Source organism: Amphibalanus amphitrite, unplaced genomic scaffold (assembly GCF_019059575.1).
Source record: "Amphibalanus amphitrite isolate SeventyFive unplaced genomic scaffold, NRLGWU_Aamphi_draft 000704F_arrow, whole genome shotgun sequence".
Taxonomy (NCBI): domain Eukaryota; kingdom Metazoa; phylum Arthropoda; class Thecostraca; order Balanomorpha; family Balanidae; genus Amphibalanus; species Amphibalanus amphitrite.
Window position 1 is genome coordinate 168,387 of NW_024882198.1, and position 23,815 is coordinate 192,201.

General features: G+C 51.3%; 2 protein-coding genes across 6 annotated transcripts; one reads left to right on the top strand and one right to left on the bottom strand.

Moving 5' to 3' along the window:
- The first annotated feature begins 69 nt into the window (after positions 1-69).
- On the top strand, positions 70-13,462 carry LOC122364865 (polyunsaturated fatty acid lipoxygenase ALOX8-like). Its single transcript, XM_043335648.1, has 9 exons — positions 70-122; positions 7,976-8,999; positions 9,571-9,615; positions 9,921-10,043; positions 10,246-10,343; positions 10,678-10,810; positions 11,080-11,175; positions 11,436-12,024; positions 12,307-13,462. The coding sequence occupies exons 1-9, from the start codon at positions 70-72 to the stop codon at positions 12,753-12,755; spliced, it is 2,610 nt and encodes an 869-aa protein (XP_043191583.1). The 3' UTR covers positions 12,756-13,462.
- A 90-nt stretch (positions 13,463-13,552) lies between these two features.
- LOC122364873 (polyunsaturated fatty acid 5-lipoxygenase-like) lies at positions 13,553-22,319 on the bottom strand. 5 transcript variants are annotated; one of them, XM_043335664.1, is made up of 12 exons: positions 22,154-22,311; positions 21,328-21,608; positions 20,836-21,008; positions 20,562-20,766; positions 20,323-20,367; positions 18,780-18,905; positions 18,489-18,586; positions 18,023-18,176; positions 17,585-17,680; positions 17,007-17,314; positions 16,486-16,769; positions 13,553-14,414 (listed from the first exon to the last, which is right to left on the bottom strand). In XM_043335664.1, the coding sequence occupies exons 2-12, from the start codon at positions 21,550-21,552 to the stop codon at positions 13,948-13,950; spliced, it is 2,181 nt and encodes a 726-aa protein (XP_043191599.1). In that variant the 5' UTR covers positions 21,553-21,608; positions 22,154-22,311; the 3' UTR covers positions 13,553-13,947. The 5 variants fall into 5 exon arrangements, with proteins under 5 accessions (XP_043191599.1, XP_043191601.1, XP_043191600.1 ...); XM_043335666.1 differs by having other exon boundaries at positions 20,836-21,005; positions 22,154-22,279; XM_043335665.1 differs by having other exon boundaries at positions 20,839-21,008; positions 22,154-22,279.
- Positions 22,320-23,815: the final 1,496 nt, after the last annotated feature.

Consider the following 23,815-nt stretch of genomic DNA (forward strand, 5'->3'; position numbering starts at 1 on the left):
GGCACGTCTCGGAAGATGCCGTCCATGACCCTCTGGAATGTGGCACCTGCGTTGCGAAGCCCCATTGGAATGAAGGCGTATTCGTACAAGCCGAAGGGCGTGGTGACGGCCGTCTTCTCTGAGTCAGCGGGGTTCATAGGCACCTGGTGATATGCACGGAGCAGATCAATTTTGCTGAACCACTGAGCGTTGTGGAGCTTGGTTGAGAGGCTCTGAATGTGCGGCAGTGGGTAGCGATCCGGTTTGGTTACGGCGTTGAGTGCGCGGTAATCACCGGTGACACGCCACTCACCAGGGGTACTCTTCGGAACCATGTGGATGGGTGAGGCCCACGGGGACCTAGACGGACGAATCACTCCTGTTTTGAGCAGCACATCGAGTGCTTGCTTTGCTGCAGTTAGTTTGTCGGGCGGCAGCTTGCGTGGGCTGGCGAAAGTGGGTGGAGCGCTGCCGGTGTCGATGAAGTGAGTGGTTTTGATTGGCGAGTCTGTGTAATCCGGCTGGTTAGGGCTGAGAACAGCGGGGTGATCCTCTAGGATGGGCCGCACTGCCTCAGGCACATGAGCGAGATCATTTATCACCAAATGAACAGACTCCCCGGTCGTCGGTACACCGGGAGCAGAGAGCAGAGTGGTGGAGTCGCGGAGAACTTGGGAACCACAATCGACAACCAACGAGTTGTGAGCGAGAAAATCGTTACCGAGTAGTGGCTCTGTCACTTCAGCCACTACAAATGTCCATGTGTAACTGCGTCTGAGTGTGGGGAGGACAATATCGAGAGTGGCCTCGCCATGCACGCGCAGTGGCTGCCCGCTGGCAGTCGTGATCGAAACAGCGGACGGGTGGATTATAGTTCCGTTCACATAGGAGGGCGGAACCAGGGATACACCAGCGCCAGTATCCACGATGAATTTCAGGGGCTGATCATTCACCTTGGCTGTGACCCTAAGGAGCGGCAGGCCGAGGGCTGCGTTTACGGCCTGCTCCTCTCGTTTCCCGACTCTGAGGCTGCACGGGAGGGAGATGCAGCTCGTGAGGACGGCTGCACGGTCAGATCAGCAGCTTTGTCGGGCCAGTGACACCATGGCTTGCAAGTGCGTGCTCTGCTGCCGAAAAACAGGTGAGCACGGCATACTTTCGGCTTCTGGTCAGGATGGAACGGCGTGAGACCGAGAGACGCTCTTGAATCACGAGCATCACGAGCAGGGGAGTGTGTGGCGGCTCGGCTCTGCGGCTGAGTGGCCCTGTGGTACCTTGGGTGCTGCTGAGCCACAAGGAACGCCTGTGAGTCAGACTGTGGGTCCTGATCCTGACAGTGAACCATGTTAGCAGCTGAATTTTGCACAAGAGGGATCAGCTCGTCCGCGAGTTTGCCCAACTGCGACAGTGAGAGCTCGCGCTGAGAAGCCAGGGCCGTTGCAATGCCTGTAGGTAGCGACTGGATAAATTTGTGCCGAACGAGATCGTCTCCGACACCGACCTTGTCGGCCACCTCTCTGAGCTCGCTTAGAAAGAGTGAGGGTCGGCCCGTCAGACGCGTTTTGCTGATCAGTTTCTCAAACATCTCTGGCTTTGTCTTTTCGTACATGTCAGTGACGGCTGTCTGTAGCTCAGAGAAATTTTTGTTGCTCAAGACAGCACGCGGAATGTGCGAGATGGTTTCCGGAGGCAGGGCAGAGAGAACGTGGTAGAATTTGGTCTGCGAGTTGGTGATTTTGGCAATGTTAAATTGGGCGTCCATAATAGCAAACCAGCCGTCAACCGCGGTGTCCATAAAAACCGGCGGCTTGATCGACACATGATGGACCGGCTCAGCATGAGCGGGTTCCATCGTGCCCTCGTTCGTCATGATCGTTAAAAGTATAGCCGGTGTTTGCAATGCACTGAACAATTAAAGATTAAAACACCTGGTGCAAAATCCGAAAGAGCCAATGGAACGCCGAAATAAAATCACCGAGAAGATAAATGCCTAACTAATCACACGGCGGAGAGATGGCACAGAAACCATCATGGAAAAGTGGCGCAGAAGCCACTGTGGAGCGACGGAATAGCAATCCATGTGGGGGAATAATAGAATATAATTGATTCGGGAATGAGCGGAGGCGACAACCCGGAAGTATGGAAAAATCGAACAAGAATCACGTCGGGCTCACCAATATGTGGTGCAGTGGGGCAGTTCACCACATATCAGTGACTGGATTTTACGTTATCAGAAATGGAAAATATCAGCCTGGTGCGTGTTCCAAAAATTCAATCAGTTCGATCCAAACGGCCCCAAGTAAAAGAATTAATTTAAGAGCGGGTTGTTATATTTAAAATTACCAAAACGAAGTCAAAAACCAAAACAGCGAATCAGACAATGGAGCGGAGAAGAGACGAGAATGAAATCCAAGCTTGCCAAATATGCCCTGCCTAATCTAAGTTATAAATCCCGGACAGAACGGGCCAAATCGCGGAGCCAGACGTGACGCGTCTGCTCGGGTCAAGAGCTCGGCCTAGAATGGCGGGGGCGCGCGGTCCGACGCAGCGGGCCGGCCCCGGACATGCGCAGAAGCACTCGGACACCACGTGGCTGCGGATCGGAGCGCGGATTGGTCACTGGCCGACGCACTGCGGCAGCGCAGGCCGCAGACACGCGGTCGCATCGTGATGGGACAAAGTTCACGAACAGACACGTCCTGGGCCGCCCCCCAGCGCCGGGGCGGGGTAGCGACGTCACAAGTCGGCGCGCGAATCGGTCTGCGCCGGGAACTCCCGTGCCGGCCGGCGACACACTTGGTTACCACACTACCTTACTGCGCCATTTCTGTCGAAGCTCAAATGATTCAAGGATTTGTTTATTTCGGAGTAATGGCAAGCAATCATAAAACACTGCAAAATCTTTTTAACTATTATATATCGTTATATTTTTGTGTGCTCAGTGGCACAAACTTAACTGGGTGTACTTTTTGGTATATTGAGATGACGAACTGTGCTTTATTTCATCGTATTTGAAGAGCATCTGACCCTCCCCACAAACTGTCCCGCGCTTTTCCACCCATCACCACGCTGGACCGGGCTGGACCCGGCATCCGACTTCTTATCATGATGCTGATTGCTGGTGCCTGGTTATCGGTACCTACTGGTTGCGTTACTACAGGTAATAAAATGCTGTCTTCTCATCCGCTCTCACACGCACTCGCACCTGACAGCCTGGCCCACTGGCCGCTTCCGGCTCCGGCCACTCACAAAGGAAACCAGTGCCACCAGATGGCAGATATACCTAATGCCAACTGCCACCCATACTAATAGGTACTACCTAGTCTACGGTACCTTCTAATACCTACCTACCTGGTACCTATCCCCCATACCCCCTGCACCACCACCGTCACCACCACCACCTACTTCCCAAGCTCCATAATCGCAACAGAGCTCCTGGCTAATGGCTTTATCGTGCAGCAGCCAATTAGCGACTAGCGGCAGCGACTAACGTTACCCAGTTCGTGGTGTCGGGTGTCAATTTGTTAGCGCTGCGGCTGGGTGCCACGAGCTGATCCGTCTCGGATTGCGCCGGCGCCGCCGTCTTGTTGGCGACAAAAATGTGCGCTGATCCTCGACATTCGACAAGCTCCCCTCCTACTAGAGGTGTCAATCGGAACCGAAAATTTTGGAATTCCGAAAATTTCCGAATTCCGATTCGGAAATCAGACGGACAAGTGACAAACACATTGGACATATTCGGAAAACTAGTTGAAATTTACAAATTTCTTAAAAAAAGTTTAAGTTCAAACTTATTTCCATCATCAATATGCAAATTGCAAAACATGTCACCAAAATTGGCAGGTGATAGGTGTTTTATACATCATTCATAATTATAGTGCAAGATGAACATTAACGTGATTGCATGTAGCGGGTAGCTGTGAGTCAAATAAGGTACATACCTACCTATACTGTGCCAACTTTTAACTCTAAATTTGAAAATGTGTTTACAAATGGCAATTGCCAATAGATGACATTATTGTCAGCAAGCCCATCATGAGATAACACAGTTATGAATACCTATGATGTACAATCATAGACGTGTGGGAAGCACTAGACACCAAAGCAATAAAGTAGGGAATCCAAAAATAGATTTGCCTCACTCGAAAGTTAACAGAAAAGAGACTGAAGAAAACTGCAAATATCAAGGTGTGCTAAGTAGCAAAAGAGTCCTACCTAGAACCTCCTATCATAAAGTCATCCCCTTCTACCTCTTCCCCCCCCCCAAAAAAAAACTCCGTGCCGAAATATCGAATAAAACGCTACATAATATGCAGACAGCCTATCAATAAACAGATTACCAAAAGATGATAAAATGCGGCGAAAGCGTCATAAATGTCACTTAAGGAAAGATGGCCCCGCGATGAGAATCAGAGGAGACAAAAAAATGACGTCTTTAACAATAAATACAGTCATTTCGCTTCACAATTGAATAATTTTCAAAAAAATTATATTACTTTGCAATACATATTGAATTTTAATCAAACAACAAATGGTAAATGCACTTCAATAGGACAAATGAAATGATGATGACGTCATATTGATTTACTTTCACATCATCGACTCAAGGCCGGATACCATGTTCCACGCTACCGAGAATGGTAGCATGAAATGTGTTTTCATTCTACCAAGAATGATTACAACTTCTTTTTGCTTGTGAATTTTAGTGAATTTGTGTTAAATCATAGCAAGTAATTTTATTTTTTGTGATCGCTTATTCTTTTGGATTTAGATATGTGTGGCTCAGTGAAGAGCACGTTTCTTCCAGATGTACCTATCTCACATGTTCTTCTCACATTAACTATTTCAATTTTGCTTTTGCAAGAAGCTCAAACTTTACATCTCAGCCAGTGTGATATAAGATGAAGATATGCATCATTATTTTAAGTGACTAGCTTCTTGCATTATTGCTGTATTATTCATCATCAGGTGGTTTAGTGTCAAAGGGGTGTGGCAAGAAGTCAATACCTTTTTGATAACGCAAATTTGAGGGATAATGCAATGTTTTGCATTATTCTTTGCTTACTCAGCTTCAGTTGTAGGCTGTAGCACATTTTGAAGCAGAATAGGCTTGTCTCAATATGCTGTTTGTGTTGTATGTCAGATTAGGCCTATTGCCCAAATGCCCATTCCCTATTGCATATGATATTGCTTCAACATTTTTAGTTTGCAATATTTTGCACTCAAAACCAGGTGGCGGATATCTGTTATTCTAGTTATCATGTGGTACATACAAACATGTACCTAATATAGATCAATTCTACCATCCTCTCTTTCCATATCCAGCTTTCGGACATTTTTCGGACAAATCCATGCTTTGGACATTTTTCGGACAAAAGTGAGCTAGGATTTTGGACATTGGACGGACATCGGACAAGAAATCTCTGAAATTGACACCTCTACCTCCTACCCCTCCTACTCCCCCCTCCCCTCCCCCGCGGCCTACCATCGAGCCGTCGGCGGCGATAGTGCCACAGCTGATCTGCTGCTCGCTGATTGGACGGATGCCGGATGTGGGCGTGTCAGAAGCGTGGGAACCGTGGGAACAGCGCGGGAAACGGGAAGACGCGGACTGATGTCCCGCGGTGGGCGGCTGCGTTTTACGTGAGTTGGTGAGAAAAGTGGCTATTGTTGGTTGTGGTTATCGAGACGGTGATGGCTGTTTTCAATGGGGGCGGGGAGGGGCACTATGGGTACGTGGAGCTTTCATTGACGAAACTGAACGGAGAGACCGTATCAAAACCGCGGCGATACGGGACGGAGGTGAAGGGCATTTCGGCTGAACTGAGGACTGAATGGTGAGTACAGAAAACAATATTTTCAGCTTCTGCTTTTATGCTGACATAGGCCTAAGCGCCTCAAGCCTGCGATCAACTCAGAAGTCAGATGTCTGAATGTGGTCATATTTCTGAAGTCTGTGGCGGACGGCCGGCGCCTTTCGCAGACTCGGCAAACGTAGAAATGTTTACAAATGTTAAATCAGTTTGGCTGTTAACAGTGGCGGATCCAGGGGGGGGGGCAAAATGGGCATTTGCCCCCCCCCCCCCCGAACAGCATAATTTTAACATTACGCCTATGGACGATGCATGGAAAGAATCGATAAACTGCTATGGTTTGCCCCCCCCCCTGGATCCGCCCCCAAAAAAACTCTGAGCTGGATCCGCCTCTGGCTGTTAATAAATTCCATCGGGAAGGAAGAACAGTTTGGCGTGCAGTGTTCCTGAGATTCGTGATTCGGACTCGCGAGCATAGGACATTGATGAGAACGGTGGGTTAGAATTAGAAGGCAGGTATCCCAGGTTCATACTTCATTATCTCGGCAGAAGTCCTCCGTTATCTAAATCCTGATTGATGTGTGTTACCTCCCTCCTCCCATTAGCGGCCCCCGACCCGACCCGACCTCATCACGCCCTGTGCGCGCTCCCTGGGACGCCACCAGCCGCCGCTCAGTAATGTGGGAACTGGGGAGGCCAAGGGACACGGCCGGTCACCTGTCTGGTCTGAGCGGAGGCAGCGTGGAGACGAGTCAGGGCACAGACGGGACGGGTGATGGAGCGGTCGGATTAATGTCTTTGCGCGCCGCGGTGCGCTGAGTCGGGCCAGGTCGGACGGCTCGACGCTTAGGGAAAGGGGCGCCGAAAGCCCCCTTCTCCCCGTTAGGCGCAGGTTAAATGCCGGAGCGCCTAGCCGCGTCTCGGCCGGACCACCCTGGGTCGCTGTGGAATTGAGGCGTGGAGGAGAGGCCTGAAACGGACGGGGAGGGGGTGGAGACGCCCGAGAGGGAGCACCAACGCCGGCCGCCAGTGCATCCACGTCCGTCGTCCAATTCCGTGACTCAGATGACGGTCCAGACTCCAGCCGCCAAATGACAACGGTGCAGCTCTCTGCTCAGATGGGCTATAGGCCCAGCTCTGATGGACTTTAAGTCCAGCTCTGGTGGACTTTGGTCCAGCTTTGAATAGCCAGAGCTGCGTGGCCCAAACAAAATACAAATGAATATGTTAGCGGGCTGGTAAGCACAGCTCTCATTCCGCCGTCTTTACAGGCGATTTGTAACAGGCTAGTAGAGGCGGTATTGTGAGAAAACGAGCGAAAACGACAATATGGTAATTGGTAACTATGTGTTTTCTTGTTCCGCGCTTTACCTTATGACCAGTGATCGTATGCGGTGCCTTTTTGATACCGCAACGGGGGATCGGGATGGGTCGGCCGGTCGGGCCGGGGTGGGTCGGCCGGTCGGGTCGGGGTGGGTCGGCAGGTCGGGTCGGGGTGGGTCGGCCGGTCGGGTTGCCCTGTCGCGGTGAGTCGGCCGGTCGGGCGGGCCCATGCCCCCGGGCTGAGGCCGATCGTGGCGCCACCCCTGCTTCGCCGCCCGATCCTCTAATGTTTGGCGCGCGCGCCGCGCAGTTTGGTTTGAGGAGGCTTCGCGTGCAGTGCGTGTCACCCAGTGGACGGCCGACGCGGAGCCGCGACAGTTTTTACCGGTGGACCGACAGACAGACGGCGTCTGCAGCAGCGGACTGGCCGACGTCTGTTTAAAAAAGGTTCGTCTGAGCGTGACTGACACAAGTTACTGAGTTTCTTGTTTCCCACTTTTTCTACGAAGGTATTTATATCATGCATGCATGCATGGATATTTATTATTTATGAGGTACATTTTATTGAATGAGTTTTTTGTTGGCTACCTCCGGTTCCCTTACTCAAACAGGGCTTACTTGTTTGGTTTCAGATTGAACACCTGAAAATCGCCATATAATTTTAAATTATCGTCTGTCCGCGGCTGGACGATGCCAGTCTCGGCGGGTGCCGGGGTGTCCGGCGGGGACGACCCGGGACTGATGGGGGCGCTCGCCGTCCCGGCGCCCGTGGGCCCGCTGGTGGCCGAGCCGGCCGGCGCGGCCGCCGGCGCCGCCCGGCCGGCCGCCGCCGCCGGGGGTCTGCGGGCGCGGGTCGACAGCGGCGCCGCCACCATCAGCAGCTGCGGCTCGCCCCCGGCGCGGCCCTGCACCGGCCGTCTGTCCTGCTCCGCCGGGGCCGACGGTGAGGACAGCGACCCGGCCGACGACGGCACGGCCCGGTTCAGGGTGTCGGTGACGCTGGCGCGGCGGCAGATGGCCGGCGAGAAGGTCCAGCTGAGACTGCAGCTGGAGGACTACGATAACGTCCTCACCCGGCCCGTGCTGGTGCCGATCGGCAGGGGCCTCGTGCAAAACGTGTTCGTCCTCGTGCACGACCAGACAGAGATACCGCTCGGAGAGGTCGGCGTCATCAACCTGGCGTGGAAGCTAGTCAGCGACGGCCCCGGAGTCGATCCGGGACGGGAGCCAGAGCCGGAGCCGGAAGAGGAGCCGGAACGGGAGGAGGAGCCGCAGCCGCAGCCGGAGGGAGAACCGGAGCTGCAGCCGGAGCCGCAGCCGGAGATGGAGGCGGATCTGGAGCAGGAGCCGGAGCCGGAGGCGATGGATTATGATGAGCTTGGGAATGACGCCAACGATGACCAGAACGCAGCCGAGGCCGATATGCCGGAGCCGGGCCGGGACCGCCACCGCAGCTCGAGCGGCAGTGGCGCCGAGCAGCCGGCCTGGCGGGTGCCTCTGATGGGTGCTCTGGGCGCGCACCACCAGCGGCTGTACCGGGGCGGCGACCCGGAGCGGCGCCGCGCGCCGCCGCCGCCGGCCGAGCGCCGGGAGCGCCGCCGGCGCCGGCTGGAGATGGTGCGCTGGTCGGGCCGGCCGCTGGCCGTGTACGTGATCGAGGTGCTGGTCTACGACCGCCGGCTGCGCGGCGCCCAGCGGCCGCCCGTCCGGTTCCCGGTTGACCGGTGGCTGCGCGGCCCGGTGTACCGGCTCAGTCCGCTCGACTGCAGCCTCCCGCAGGAGGTGGAGGACCCCTCTCAGGTGACCCTCCGACAGGCCGAGCTGCTCTACAAGGCCGATACGTACGGATACCGGCCGCTGCGCTTCGACGGAGCCCCGATCGAGGTACGGAGAACGGATGGAAATAGTGCGGCGGGCATTTAATTTTGTCAGCATCTGATTCAACTCTGCTCGTTCTCAGAGGCGGATCCAGCTCGTTTTTTTTTGGGGGGGAAGCCATAACAATTTATCGATTCTTTCCATGCCTCGTCCATAGGCGTAATATTAAAATTATGTCGTTTGGGAGGGGCAAATGCCCATTTGCCCCCCCCCCCCTGGATCCGCCACTGCTCGTCCTCATTTCTTATTGTAGAGTGGAAGCTAGAATGGTTTGGGCCGTTCTAAAAATATTCAACGCATTTCATTTGCGAGAGCTCTTTTGTCACCTTTTTATATAGCTACAAAGGTTTACGTCAACCTGAACCCCTTGCATAACGCACGCAAGCATGTGAGTACACTCAGCATCTGAAGTTTCCTCCGAAAGCGTGTTGTGCGGTACAGCCTACCCTCCCAGGGTGCTATCCGGCACAGTATCCTCCCTAACACACACAGACGGCGCTCGAACGTCTATCGAAGTCTCCGCCACTGTGCTGACTGCTGTAGATCGCCGGTTCTGAATTTTGGTGACTTTTTTCAGGTGCCTGACATTCCAGACGAGGAGAAGTTTTACAACATGCACGAGGTGAGGACGACGGGCATGTAACCTGAACATCTATCTACCCATAAGTTACCTTCTTGCAACAAATTAGTATATTTTATCTACACAGGTATGATTTTTTCGTCATTGGGATTTTTATTTTAACTAGCATTTTATATCAGTAGGTATATGGCAATTATTGCCATATACTGATATTGTATATGGCAATCATTACCATATATACAATTATTGTGCTGTGGTCGTTTGGGTCGTGTGTCGGCTTGTATCTGTGATGAACTATGTGAGAACAGCAGCTAAAATAACCACCGTCTGCGCCCGCCCGTCCACAGGCATTCCACACGGCCCGGGAGGGCGTGGTGGAGATGTGGTCCGACTTCGCCGACTCGGAGGACAAGTGGACCTGCTTCTCAGAGATGGAGCGCACCTTCCGACCCTCCGCCCTCGAGACCAACGTGAGTAGACCAACGAGACGGGACGACTATGGGAGCTAGAGAGGTTTCTTTATTTACCGTATTGAGTGAAAACTAGCTGTCGGTGAACTTAAAACTGGAGGTCTTTTCAGCGTGTTAGTGAGGTGTAAGTGTTTGTTTTGTTCACTGGAAACATTGCACCTCCGATAGCCCAGCTGCAATCCTGTGTTTTTGTTCCTTTCAGATAGCGAATGTGTGGGCCACAGACGAGTGGTTCGGCAACCAGCGGCTGGCCGGGCCGGACAGCTTCCTCATCACGCTGTGTACAAAGATTCCCGACAAGTAAGTCAGTGTTGGTCGTTGGACTGAGAGGAACAGCGAAAGGCGATAGTTGATGTGATAATTGATAGAATATGAGAAAGAATTGTCATTTCTTATTTATCAATTGAAGTATCGCCCTACTTCACATTGCGACCTGAAGACGTTCTTATCTGTTTCACCGGTAGAAAAGATGACTGGATACAATTTTTCCAACAACACACTGAGTTATAAAGTGCAGTTACACATAATCACGATTCACACCTGTATCATTATCAAACGACTGTTAAGTGTTAAGTTTACCAAGTGTGCCGCTCCCTCACCGTCCTAACCTGACCCCGCCCGGCCGTCCTTTCAGACTGGGTGTGGATGACGCCATGCTCCGTCCGTTTCTGTGCGGTCTGACACTGAACGAGGCCCTCCAGAGGCGCCGGATGTTCATCGTCGATCTGGAGATTCTCGATGGACTGCAGGCCATTCCGGGGAGCGAGGTAAGGGCAGCTTTGTGACCTCATGCTGCTAACGTGTGCTCTTGGAACGACCTATAGTTGGCGGGTATCACTGAGAATGTGCAGTCGATTTACATGCTGCTTCCTTGGACTGCAGTGTTAGCATCTATCCAATTCTTAGCGTGCCTTTTAGTTCGTTCGGCCATTTAAATCGGTTCCCGAGGTTCTGAATATACGCCTGTGGAATATCGTTGAAAGTATGCTACTCTGTCGTACCGGTGTGCTGACTCGACATGTCCGTCTTGCTGCAGATTTGTGCTCCGGTGGCCCTGTTCTTCCTGAACGGCTCTGGCGATCTGGTGCCTGTGGCCATCCAGCTGCACCAGAACAAGGGACCTGACAACCCGGTCAGTAACGCCATACAGTGAGGCTGGATGTCTGCCGTTGTTGCCTTGTTGGCAGCGGGATTTCCGAGATATTTTATTATTTTATTTTTTTGATCAATTTTGATTCCATTCGGGGTGGGCGATAATGTTGGAAACCCAGTTTTCTGTTCTTGACGTTTCAATTCTTTGGTTTCATGTATCACAAATGACTCAGATCTAAGCTATAAACATGTCCGATTTCAGCATCATCCGCTGACCGGAGCTCTCCCTTCCTTTAACAGGTATTTCTGCCGAGCGACGACGTGTGCCTATGGGTGACGGCCAAGATGTTCTACAACTGCTCGGAGGCGCAGCACCACCACCTGTGGCTGCTGGCGGTGCCGCTGCTGCTGCTCGAGTCGCTCACCGTCGCCGTGCACCGGGCCCTCTCTCCCTCCCACCCCGTGTTCCGGCTGCTCGCCCCCTACCTGCACCGGCGGCTGGAGGGGGCCAACCTGGCGCGCCGCCACCTGCTCACCGCCGCCGGCTGGCTGGACCGCTGCGGCCAGCTCACCCCAGACAGCCGGCGACAGCTCATCGCCCGCATCCTGGAGCGCTGGCGTCTGGACCGAGACGGGGTGGTGCCGCGCCAGGTGGCGGCGCGCGGCGTGGCCGAGCCGTCCGTGCTGCCCCACTACCCGTACCGGGACGACGCCACCGCCCTGCACGCCGCCATTGAGCGCTACGTGCGCGCCTCACTGCGGGCGGTGTACGACGACGAGCGCCGACTGGACGGTGACTGGGAGCTGTTCCAGTGGCGCCGGGAGCTGGGGAACACAGAGCAGGCCGGCGGCTGCCGGATCAACGGCGTGCGCGGAGACTGCATAGTAGGTCAGTGGGGAGAAGTGGTAGTCGATGGTAGAAGGCTCTCTTAGTGGTGGCCAGCTAGAGTAGCAGACCTGCATGAGCATTCGGTATTTGATATGGTATAAGGAGGGCATATATCGAAATATTGGCTGCAATAGGTCTTTTCTAATCTTTTCTAATTCTTCTAATCTTTTGATATTACGTGTTTCGGCGCTTGTGTTATTAGCTTCAAACAATTCTCAGAAGATTGGGTCAATGTCGGCGTCCCAGCGTTCTCACTTTGACCGTTTCCGTTCCACTCCGCAGGGTTCTACCGGCTGGACGAGGTGGTGGATGTGGTCACAGCCATCATCTCCACCTGCTCTGTGGGTCACGCCGCCGCCAGCCGGTCGGCGTTCGCTCAGTACAGCCTGCCTGCCAACTACCCTCTGCGTCTGCTGGGCCGTCCGCCGCGCTCCAAGGAGCTCCTCCCAGACATGCTGTCCGACATGGTAGCTCTGATGTCTGGGCCACGCGCTGCGCGAGAGACGGCCGCCCTGGCGCGCCTGCTGACCAGCATGTCGCCGAACGTGGTGCGCGAGTACTCCTCGCGGCACCTGTGGCTGCCGGCGGCCGTGGAGGCCGAGGAGGAGATGTGGGAGGAGATGAAGAGAGTGGCGGAGGAGGGCGACAAGAGGAACGCCGAGGCCAGGTTCCCGTACCGCTGTCTGACGGCCAGCTGCGACGAGATCATGTACGAGGGGATGTGGTCCTAGATGACAAACCACTGTTGGGCGGCAGGCTGTGAAGGGGCTCTTGAAATGCTTCGAACGGCGGAGAGCTACGAAGGTCGCTAGTGCTGGAGGGTCTCAGTGGACTGGACTCTGCGTGAGGAGGGAGCTTCAGCGAACACTGAAGGACTAGCGAAGAAGTTCAGGAGCGCCAGTTCTTGATAGAGGAGGACTGTGACCGTGACCCACGCTGCAATTATGCCGCGTCCGGTGAGATAGGTACTCAGGGGAGTGTTGTTAGAAGATTAGTTTGGAGAGATGATGGAAAGACTAACTAAGATCTCGTTTGCATACGGGTTATGTGTCGACTTCGTGACCGCTCAATCAGTGCTCATCAGAGTACGACTGCTCAGACCATTCGGTCGGCGACTAGCCTTGATTGGCGTCAGGAAGGTGGTTTCACCTGTTTTATCGACTCTGCCGAAGCCGAATATCACTGGGTAAGAGTATGTGATTTGTACGCGTTTCATCAGCCGACGTCTTTCTAGCTGATGAAGAGGAAGTTTTTCCTCTGCCAGCTACCGATCTGCCAAATGACGATGCCGATACGCGTTCCGTGGAGTGAATTTAGTACGCAAGAATAGTTGAGGGTTTTTACGATTGATGTGTCCATACATGCCTCGCACTGCATCATTCGCCTGTATTTGGACTTGCTGGCGAAATCATGAATACATCGGACACCAGAGCTTTCAGAACGTTTGTTGCTGGTGAATATGAACGGTCGCGAGCCGCCCATAGGCGAAGAGGATAATTTCTGTCCGTCAAACCCAAAGCAATCAAAATGTCTGGCTGAGGGGTGTATTAAAAATCCACGAAGGGAAGATGAGCGATGACGGCGATCTCAATTAAAGCATGATGAGGGCGCATAGGGGTCACGTCAGTGCCTCCATACCATCGTCACGACACCGGCACCCCTTTCAGCCATGATGTAGTTCGTGATGAGTCATTGGACCGGGAATCGCCGTAACATGAGCGCTGGGTATTCCGCTTTGGTCTGCCTTCTCACAGCCACTCCAAGTCACAGCTCACAGACCTCTCTTCACACCAGACTTATTCACAGCACACACCTCGCTCGTCAGTCGGCAGTAGCGCAGATCTTTTAGCCGAGTTCGCTCTCGCGTCATAGGTCGTGACACCTGTCGCGCCTTCTCGGCTGTCCCGGTGTTTGGAGGTTGTCTCAGTAGTCGGCCTTTTTGGAGACGACAGCCCTGGGCACACAGTTGGGCAGCGACAGCCGCGGGTCCAGCCACTGGTACGGGAACGGTACAGTAGCGTTCCTGCGGGCGATTTTCCGAGAGAGTTCTTCCAACTCCTTCCGTAGCCGGGCGGCCGCCTCGGTGCTGGCGGGGTCCAGCAGCCAGCGGTGGCGCGGGTCGGCCAGCCGCGGCGCGCGCGGGCTGCTGAACAGCTTCCACAGCAGCATGATGAACCAGGTGTGGCAGCGGCCGGGCAGGCGCTCCAGCAGCTCCGCCGTGCTGGGCGTCTGCTCCTTGGAGCGCGGCGGCAGGCCATGCAGCATCAGTGGGTAGCCGGGCACGAAGCCGGCCTCCTCGTACAGGCCGAGCGTGGCCGCCGCGTGGCCGACGGTCACTGTCGAGATGAAGGCGGTGGCCGTCTCCACCACGTGATCCAGCGTGGTGAACCCTGCCGACCGCACGGGGACGGGTCTCAGCGGGGGTGGGAGGTGGGCGGGGGTCGTGAGATGTGCAGCTCGTGTTCGTGTGCGTTTTTCGTTGTAAAGGTATGATTTTTGCACGAATAATTAAAACGTCGCCGAAAAACCTGCTTCACACTATTAAAATGCATTGAGCCTGATTCGCTTCAGAGGCCTTTTTCACTAAAAACTTGTATTTACAAGCGTTTGTAGTTTACAATTCATAAGTATTTTTACCAACTACGTAAAAACCGATTTCACTAAGCCTCATCGCCAGTGTCACCTCCGATAAGAAAATGTTTGCAAATAAACTTGTAAACAGTAAAAATCAGTAAAAATGTTTTTAATCAAGAACTATAGCATGTTAAAGATATTGCTTCTTTGTATCAAATATTGTCTAGTATTCATGTCAAAAGCTGCCTAATCAAATTATATTTAATGATGCTGTTGGAAAAAGATATAAATGATAACTATTGTCCTATTATTGTAAGAAAATAACAGGCAAAACATTTGACAGCAGAAGACTGTTGAATGCAATTATGGCGCGCGAATGACAAAACTTGACGATATTTTAAAGGGACCCTCCCACCTTCAAAAAAGTTAATGAATTGGCATGAATGTGATGTCCCTTGGTTCAGAAAGAGCGAAAACGAATATCTACCAAATTTCACCGAAAAATATTCACTGGTTTTCAAGATATTAGGCTTTTACTTTTGTTTACTTTTTGGGATCTCCCTGTTACTAGCGACTTTATTTGGAAGCAATAATTTGGCAGCCTTAAAGTGCGGCAGACGTTGCGCGCAAAGCAGCGTATACCACCACGTGTTAACGATGGTTTTAGTCTAAGATTTAAAAATCGTTAGATCTCCGCTGACGTCACAAATTCTAAGGGGGCATACCAATGCATTAGCCCCTTAGAATCCGAAAACTGCAAGTTTGAAATTCCATATCTTCGAATTAAAGCATTTCTCGATGTTGTGAGTGCCCAAACCGGTATTTGCAGGCCATGGCCACCAATTTGGCTATCTCAACTCAAAACTAATGTTAAGGTGGGAGGGTCCCTTTAATACCGATTATTTTGCTTCGAATGACAAAACTTGACGATATTTTAATACCGATTATTTTGCTTCTTAGGGTGTGTGCTAAGTAAAAATTGAGCATGAAACGACTCAACAAAGCATAGTTGTTCTAAATATATGACTGTTTTGCATCATTGCACAAAAAGTATCAAAATTCCGAACGTCAGGACCACTGGAATTTCAGGTTTGTAATTACGATGTTTTCTTTTTCAAGTTTCTGGTCTTCGTGAAACAGAAAGTTTGCGATTCCCATGTTTTCTAGCAAACTTTTTCTTGTAAAAAAGTTTGCAAATTTTAAACTCAAAATTCATGTTCAAAGGTTTCGTGAAATCCAAATCTCAAATGTTGGTAATTATTTCTTGTAATCTCAAGCTTTTTCTTTGTAAATACAAGTTTTATTTGTTAGTGAAACAGGCCTCTGATGTCATTCAAAAGAAGACGACATTTTTATTTAAAAAAAAAACCTAGCGACCGATGACATTATGGTTACATCACTCCCGCTAGATGGCAGTAGTAAAAACGCCTGAAGTTATGCTGTGCCGTCAGACTGTTACACCGAACGGGGGGAGGCGGGGGTCGTGAGCGTGCAGTGTGTGAACCCGGTTTCGGACATCAGGCTTCAGAAGCAAAGTTAATGGTACCTGGCACGGTTAACAGCGACTAGCGAGCTATTATACAAATGGGAAGCAGCTTTGAAAAAAACTACTAGCGGCCATTGACGATGTTAAGATTACATCATTCCCGCTAGATGGCAGGAGTAAAAACGCCTGAAGTTATGCTGTGCCGCACGACTCTTACACCGAACGGGATCAGCTCGGCAGAACGTGGGCAGTGCTGTTGCGTGTTGCAACCAAACCAATGCAATCATATGCAGATGACAGAATGTTATCCATGAAAGATCTCACTAGCCATGTTTCTTCTGTCTCCTTGTCAGCGACTGTGAAGCCCTGTTCAGCGCCTTGGTCCCCGTTTACCCCGTTACCTGCCACCATGTCTCCCGGCACGCCGCGCAGGCCGAGTCCTCCCTTCTGCGCGGGCCGGACCAGCTCTCTCCTCCACTGGAGCAGCTCCCAGTCGCCGGCCACCCGCGTCTCGTCCGTGTAGTACGGCTCCAGACAGGCGCGCACGTAGCGCTCAATGGCGGCGTGCAGGGCGGTGGCGTCGTCCCGGTACGGGTAGTGGGGCAGCACGGACGGCTCGGACACGCCGCGGGCCGCCACCTGGCGCGGCACCACCCCGTCCAGGTCCAGACGCCAGCTCGCCTTCCTAGAACGTACGGACAAGTAAATTTGCTAGGCGTAGATGTGGTAATGATTTCTTTGTGACCATCGAACGATAAACCCCACGGCGTATGCTTCGCTAGCAAACTACATTCTTGCTCAACACATCTTGCAAAGTAAAGCGTCAATTTATAGACGGCTGACTATTAGAGATCCCACAGACAGCATCATGGCACCAGGAAATAGTGATTACTCCTATCCGGCTCTGTTCAGCCCGACTCACCCTCGTCTCATGAGCTCCTGGACTCCGGCGCCCTTCAGCATCATGAACTCGTACATCCACATGCCGGGCTCGAGCAGCTCCTCCACCGTGACGGCGTTGGTGATCATCAGGTGTCGGAAGTGGGGCGCCAGCAGCCGGTGCAGCGGGTGCGAGGGGGAGAGGTTCCGCTGGGTGCACACGGCCACCCCCTCCATTAGCAGCCGGCCCAGACCCATGTGGGTGAGCACGGTGTGGTGCTGCGCCTCCGAGCAGTTGAAGTACATCTTGGCCAGCAGCCACAGGTTGGCAGGGTCGCTCGGAAGGAATACCTGTCAAACACGGAGCGGGGTGGGAGAGTGACCAAAGGACCCAACAAGATTATACGGAATAATTAGCGGAATAGCAAACTGCTAATGTAGCTAATGTAGAAAATTAGCGTAATAACAAGAAGCCAGGAAGACATCGCAAACATTTACACTGACGTCGAATAAATATTCCTCCTTTTTTCTTTCGATAACAAGAACATTTTCCATTATGAGAAATACAGGCCCACGTTAAATATTCGAATTTAAACGGCGTATTTTCGACCCAGCACTCACGGGGTTCCGTTTCCCGGAATACTGGTACAGCTGAATGGCGATGGGCAGCAGAACATTATGCTTGTTCAGGTAGAACAGGGCGATCGGGGCGCACAGCTGAAACGGTGAAGTGAGATCAGAGTTACTAAACACTTATACGTCTTACTTACTGGTGCGAAACGTAAAGATCTTGCGAACGGTAGAGCCACGGGTAGAGCAATGGGCTTTATCGTACTATATTCGCATTCGTATGCATATTTAGCAGATGGTTATGAAAAGTCACATGTACGTCTCGCAATGGTAATTAAAGCTTCATATTTATGTGAACATAAAACAATAAGCTTACGTTCTAACTCCACATGTTCTGTTTACTCGTGTTTTTTAGTCGGCAATGGTGCACTGATGCTTCCACTCCAACTATTTCAACAATATGACCTTACACGACATGCTGATATTTACCTGTTTGAGATAGTCGGTGGGCCGGACTCGCTCCTCGGGCAGAATCCCCTCCAGAATGTGCAGGTCCACGATGAAGATTCTGTTGGCGGCGAGCGCCTCGCCCAGGGTAAGTCCTTCCAGGAACGGGTTCACCATGCTCGCCGAGACGCCGAAACTGAAATACGTACATGCGGTAATTCGTATCTGCTTGATGAGCCATGCACGGATATTACACGATACGTTTCACCATAAGAGTTGTCCGTTATACTCATAGTAATGCGTAAAACACTTTCGATGATTAAATATCTAACGTATTTCACACCTTTTTTAATTTTCTGCTTTTATGTAGAATTTAACGGCTTCCCATTAAATAAAAAGGTCATTAAATCAAGATAACTGAAGCAAAATCATATTTGATTGTTCATGATTCTTCGAAATATAAGTGAAGGAAGATGAGCTTTAAAAAATCACAGTCCCAACTCCTCACTTTCTCGGAATGGTGGTGCAGAGGGTGATGAGCTTGGCGTTGACCCCCTGCACCCGCTGCAGACCGAACCATATATCCGTGGTCCAGTGCAGGGCCGCCTGGTCAAACAGGACACCACAGTCAGAGTAGAGACTCATGAAATGCAGACGAGACTCTCCTTGGTAGTTCAACTTTTCGGATGAACTATAAAGACGGTGTTACAGTTAAAAATATATGATATTCGTTATATTACCGACTAGGCAAGCAGTTTTTTCCTTGGTTATCAATTTCATATGTGCCGTTTATGCTTACCGTTGGCAGTCCAAGGGTGTTGGCGCACGCCTTCTGCAGTTCGAGGAAACTGGACCACTTTTCGTGTGTGCAGAATGTCGGGCTTTGTAGCACCATCATCTCGTTGATTTCATCGGTCAGCTCATCCTGAAACGCAGCAATAGGATTGCCGGCTAACAGCACATAAGACGAGGTAATATAGTCAAATATTGACCAGTTTAACCCGCGCCCGGCTGGGGGTCCTGGATCTCCACGCCCTGCTGGGGGGGGGGGTGTTTGAACACCCCCCCCCCCTTCTAACTCGGCTCCTGGGCCACGTAGCGATACGCGGAATGCGGCGTTGGAAAGAGCGTCAAAAATAATGAGGAAATCACTTCGGTCATTTTTTTGGTCAGGTCAAAGGTTAGGTCACCAGAGGTCATTGAAGGCAAAATTTCGCTGATTTCCAGGTCGAATGTCGACAATTTCCAAGAAGCCAACGCATAACTCGGGAACCAATAGAGCTACAGCGCCGCGGAAAAGCGCATTCGATAGCCCTATTAACGCCCTTTCTGAGCAATTTTCTCAGATTTGACCTAACGTCAGCGGTTTTGCCTGCAGGGGGCAAAAACTGCAAAAATAGCCGATTTTTTTCGGAAACAGTTTTTCTGCAACAACTTTTGACCCAAGCCTTGTACGAGCTTACTTTTACCGGCATCGTGTTCCTCTCGTCAAGACGCATCGAATGAATTATAACTTGACCTTGAAAGGTCAACTTGAAAATTTGACCTCAGGTCAAGGTCATGACCTGACCGGAAAGGGTCATGTTGCATATCAGTCGATCCGTGTCGTCGAGCTGAACACATCTAAGGCGTTTTCATTGCTCTAGCATGCCTCTATCAAAAGTTATTTGCGAAAAACTGTTAGATACCATTCGTGACCTAAGATGACCTCAGGGCATAAACAAGGGTCACGGACACCATTTTCATGTTCAGTGTGTCTAAACCAATTGTAATTCAGTGTTTGGGAGTATTTATAATGTATTTCGTCCAAAAGAGGCGCATTTCAATTTTCTCCCGTTGACTTATAATGGGGAGGTCGCAAAATTGACCTGACCTTAGGTCATCGATATCAAAATTCTGAGATATACATTTTGTACATGCTGTTGCTCTTAGTAATCGCTGAAAGTTTCAAAGCGATCGGTCACTCGGTGTAGCTATGACAGACATTGAAACTTTTTATGAGGTGAGGTCACTTCAAGTGACCTGGTGACCTGACCTTGAATGACCTTGGTCTGAAATTTTCACAACATGTGTAAAATTGATGTATGATAAGGTGTATCGCCGCCGTTTTTGAGATATTCGCGAAAAACCACAAGGGGGTGTTCAAACACCCCCCCCCCCCCCCCCCCCCAGCAGGGCGCGGGTTAAGCCAACATCTTGTACTGAAGAAGTTGTCATTTCCAAAATCATTTAAAGAATTTTTCCATAAGATAAGCTTCATAGTCTTGGCCAAACGAAGTACATACAGTGGTAGTGCGACGCATTGCAGCGTAAGATTTATGAGTTAAGTGCGGAATACGTACCAGTTCAATGAAAGATGGACACTCTTCGAACGGTAGATCATCATCCTGAAACAAAACAAATAGCTAGGTCATCTGTCTACGAAGAGACAGCTTCTCACGACCACCTGACCAGGAAATGCCGGAATATTCACTTGTTTCGAAACGGTCACGAAGCGGAATCATTTAGCGAAACATAAAACGGCCGCTATCACTGTGCATAACTCGCAACATTTCCAAACACTAAATCTCGCAGGCCGCACCTCATAATAGAGCTGCACAGGCCCCTCCTTGAAGATCTGGGCGTACTCGTAGAGGGCCCGCCGGTCGACCAGTTCCCTGGCGCGCTGGGTGACCATCTCCCTGTCCAGCACGTCCTGCGGCAGGCGGCAGTCGAACTCGTCCAGCCGCATCTGGAAGCCGGCCTCCAGCCAGCGGTGCACGGGGAACACGTGTCGCCGCCGCAGCCGGCGGTCGGTCACGCCCACGGCGTCCACCAGCCAGGCGTCGCCGTCCTGCCGGCCGCGGCGCCGCAGCAGCAGGGTGGCGATCGCCCCCAGACCGCTCACGTGAGGCAGGATGTAGAAGTCGACGCTGCCCGGCCGAGTGCTGGACAGGTAGGGCAGGCTGAAGAACGGGCTGTCCCGGCCGGCCGCGTCCCGGAACTGGGCGAACACGTGCGACTCGCTGGCACCGCCCGACCAGGCCTTCTGTAGGGAAACAAACGGGGAATATTGAATATTTATTGGCGAAATTTGTGTTTCTTGCCGGCAAACTATTCGAAACTTTTCTTCTAAATCGTTGTTCGCAATATGCTTTTAATTACTTTCTTTAACGCATCTTGTTCAATAGGTTTTAGTGCATTCAGGCTTTAAATTGCAGAATCATACATAACACGTCAACGCTTAGCTTTAGATTTAACGCCTAAATTCTCAACTCATAATCACGATTTTAACTCGTTTGGCATAAAATGCAATCCTTATAAACACCTGTATTTCTATCGTGCCGCTTGTGTCAATTCGTGCCCACCTGCCGGTCTCCTGTATGGACGGTGACGACGAACCGATCAGAGGGTCGGACCGCACTCTGCAGGTCACACTCGCCCTCTGGGAACATCGCGGACGCTGCCCCGGGCTGGGCGGGAGCCGCTCCGGGCTGGGCGGGAGCCTCCCCGGGCTGTGAGGGCGGCGCTGCGGGCTGGGCAGACGGCGCTGCGGGCTGCGCGCCTAGCTGCGACGACGGCACGGGGGCCATGGCTGCTGGCAGGTGCAGTGGTGACCGTGTCCGTGAGGCTGTTGATACCTTGACCTCTGCCAGAGGGACAGCCGAAAGGGGAAATATATGGTTACTGTTCAGTGTTCAGTATTCGATTGCATCATGCACTGTCAGGGGACAAGGACCATATCTGATATCCATGAAGTATTTGCAGTTTTATCTCTTTTCCTTTCGTTACTAACGAAGTGTTTGTCCGATTTTCAAAACAACCTGCTGTTATCTCTATTACTAAGCTACCAGGAAACGTAGAAAAATGTAGCGGGAGTCCCGCTGCCACGAATAACTGCTTTTCTACTTAAACTTCGAATATAAAAGATAAAAAGAAGGCAGAAAAGTGTTAAATTGGCCACAAAGGCCGTATCGTCTTGTCATGACCCTCCCTGACCATAGGCCTCGGAACGGGGAGGGCACCGGGACACCATACCCTCCTTTGATTTTGGCATCTAGCCTTATGGGCGTTGCATGGAAAGAATGGGACCAAAAGTGAGCAGTGCCCCTCCCCCCTTAATTGAAGAGCGGCAGAACAGTGTTCCGCCGCTACTGCCTCCCTCCATTTATGTAATCTACCACAATTTCTTACCTGGTGGTTGGCTGCTCGCCTATCCAGGAATCCTCGGGGGCCCTCCCGTTCCCTACACAGCCGAAGCACACCGCCCCTTCGCCGGGCCCCCACCCCTGTGACCCCGTGACCCGACTGACCCGACCCGACCGGCGCAGCGGCCTCCTCGACCCAGAGCGGTCGCCGCGGCCGGGGTCAGAGGTCAGGGGTCAGCCAATCACGTGGCACCGCGTCGTCCCGCCCAGTCACGGGGTCAGGTCCCAGCTCAGTGATTGGTGCTCTAAGACGCGCCTGAAGCGGGGCGTAGAGGTGAAATTTGAGGGTGCATTGAAAGTTGACGGTCATTCAATGCGAACAAAACAAACGAACTTTTCCCTTGCAGAGACGGCGGATGGGGGACGGGGGGGGGGAGCGGTACCTACCGGGATGTTATGTCCGATTTGTAATTCGTCGGACACTAGGTACGTTAGTGCCTGTGCTGCCATAAAGGAAAATTGTTGTAGGCATGGCTAAAGGTGCTTTGATAGTCATTAGTCCGCGTTGTCATCTTACTGTTAGTTGTTACTTTCGAAGCTCGTGCTTTGAGCCGTCCCTCCAGAGAAATCTTCGAGGACGGTGATCACCTTCCATGTTCGAGGTCTCGCTCTATTCGGTTGCATATCATCCAGCTATCGTATAAAATAAGCGGCTTTCTAAACCAAATGACGTTCGACGTTCGTTCCCCGACCCCTTCAAGTCGTCCGAGCTCGTCAGTGCAGTGCACGGTCTTGCCGAATACCAGATTAGCGCGAATTTAATCAAAAACCCGACTTTCGATAAACTGTTATTGATACCTATCAGTGGGTAGGAAATTGTCTGAAGTTATCGGATAGAACCTTATTTTTAAGCCACTTTACCATTTCAGGACTTATATCCCTGCCGAAAGTAGACCCACGCTCCGGGTCCTAAAATCGGGCTATGGTACTGATAAATATGTCCAGTTTTCAACGTAAATTTTACGGAAGTTTCGAGAAGATATATGAGAAAATAGCATATCACCGGATAGCACAATTCATGATGAAGCTGTTTCTGCTATCATGGTAGCTTTTCAATGGATGGTTTTTTAGTTTAATGAGTTAGAACAAGAGCCCTGCATGTGTATCGTTCTCACGATAGTATTTAAAGGTAGACTGCCACCTTTTTTCCACAAAACGGTTTTCACTAGAGCTGAGCCACCTATGTCCCAGACTGAAGTCGGTTTTCCGAAATTCGAACCCGTTTGCGAGAAAGCGGAGACCAAAGTTCAGTTTGATGCCATTTTTTTAGTCCAAGAAAACCGACATCTCTACTGTTTATCGATAACTTTGAAACATGAATTTTCTTATCTTTTGGTAAATATATGTCAAAACTTTGATTGTTTCGAGATCAGAGAAGAATTTTGGAGTGTCAAAATAAAAGTTAAACTTATATATTCAGTAGTTCATTTTTTCCAAAAAAGTGTGGGAAATGGGGTTTAACATGGGCCAGACCCATTCCAAATGAGCCATTATTTTTAAATGTTTTACGAACTTAAATGCAAAATAAATTAAACATGGCCAATTTCTTATGAAATCATATATTAGTAAATCATAAAATACCTTACTTTTTCAAATAAAATGTAATAATCTTATGACCTTGAAGTCTAGTGATGTGTAAACATTGTCG

Coding starts and splice junctions, on each gene's coding strand:
- LOC122364865 (XM_043335648.1), top strand. CDS start 70: ATGAAGGCGTATTCGTACAAGCCGAAGGGCGTGGTGACGGCCGTCTTC. Junction 9,616..9,920: donor AGTTTTACAACATGCACGAG/GTGAGGACGACG, acceptor GCCCGTCCACAG/GCATTCCACACGGCCCGGGA. Junction 10,811..11,079: donor AGGCCATTCCGGGGAGCGAG/GTAAGGGCAGCT, acceptor GTCTTGCTGCAG/ATTTGTGCTCCGGTGGCCCT.
- LOC122364873 (XM_043335660.1), bottom strand. CDS start 21,552: ATGGCCCCCGTGCCGTCGTCGCAGCTAGGCGCGCAGCCCGCAGCGCCG. Junction 18,906..20,322: donor GTCCATCTTTCATTGAACTG/GTACGTATTCCG, acceptor GCTGCGTTTCAG/GATGAGCTGACCGATGAAAT. Junction 18,177..18,488: donor TGCACCACCATTCCGAGAAA/GTGAGGAGTTGG, acceptor TACGTATTTCAG/TTTCGGCGTCTCGGCGAGCA.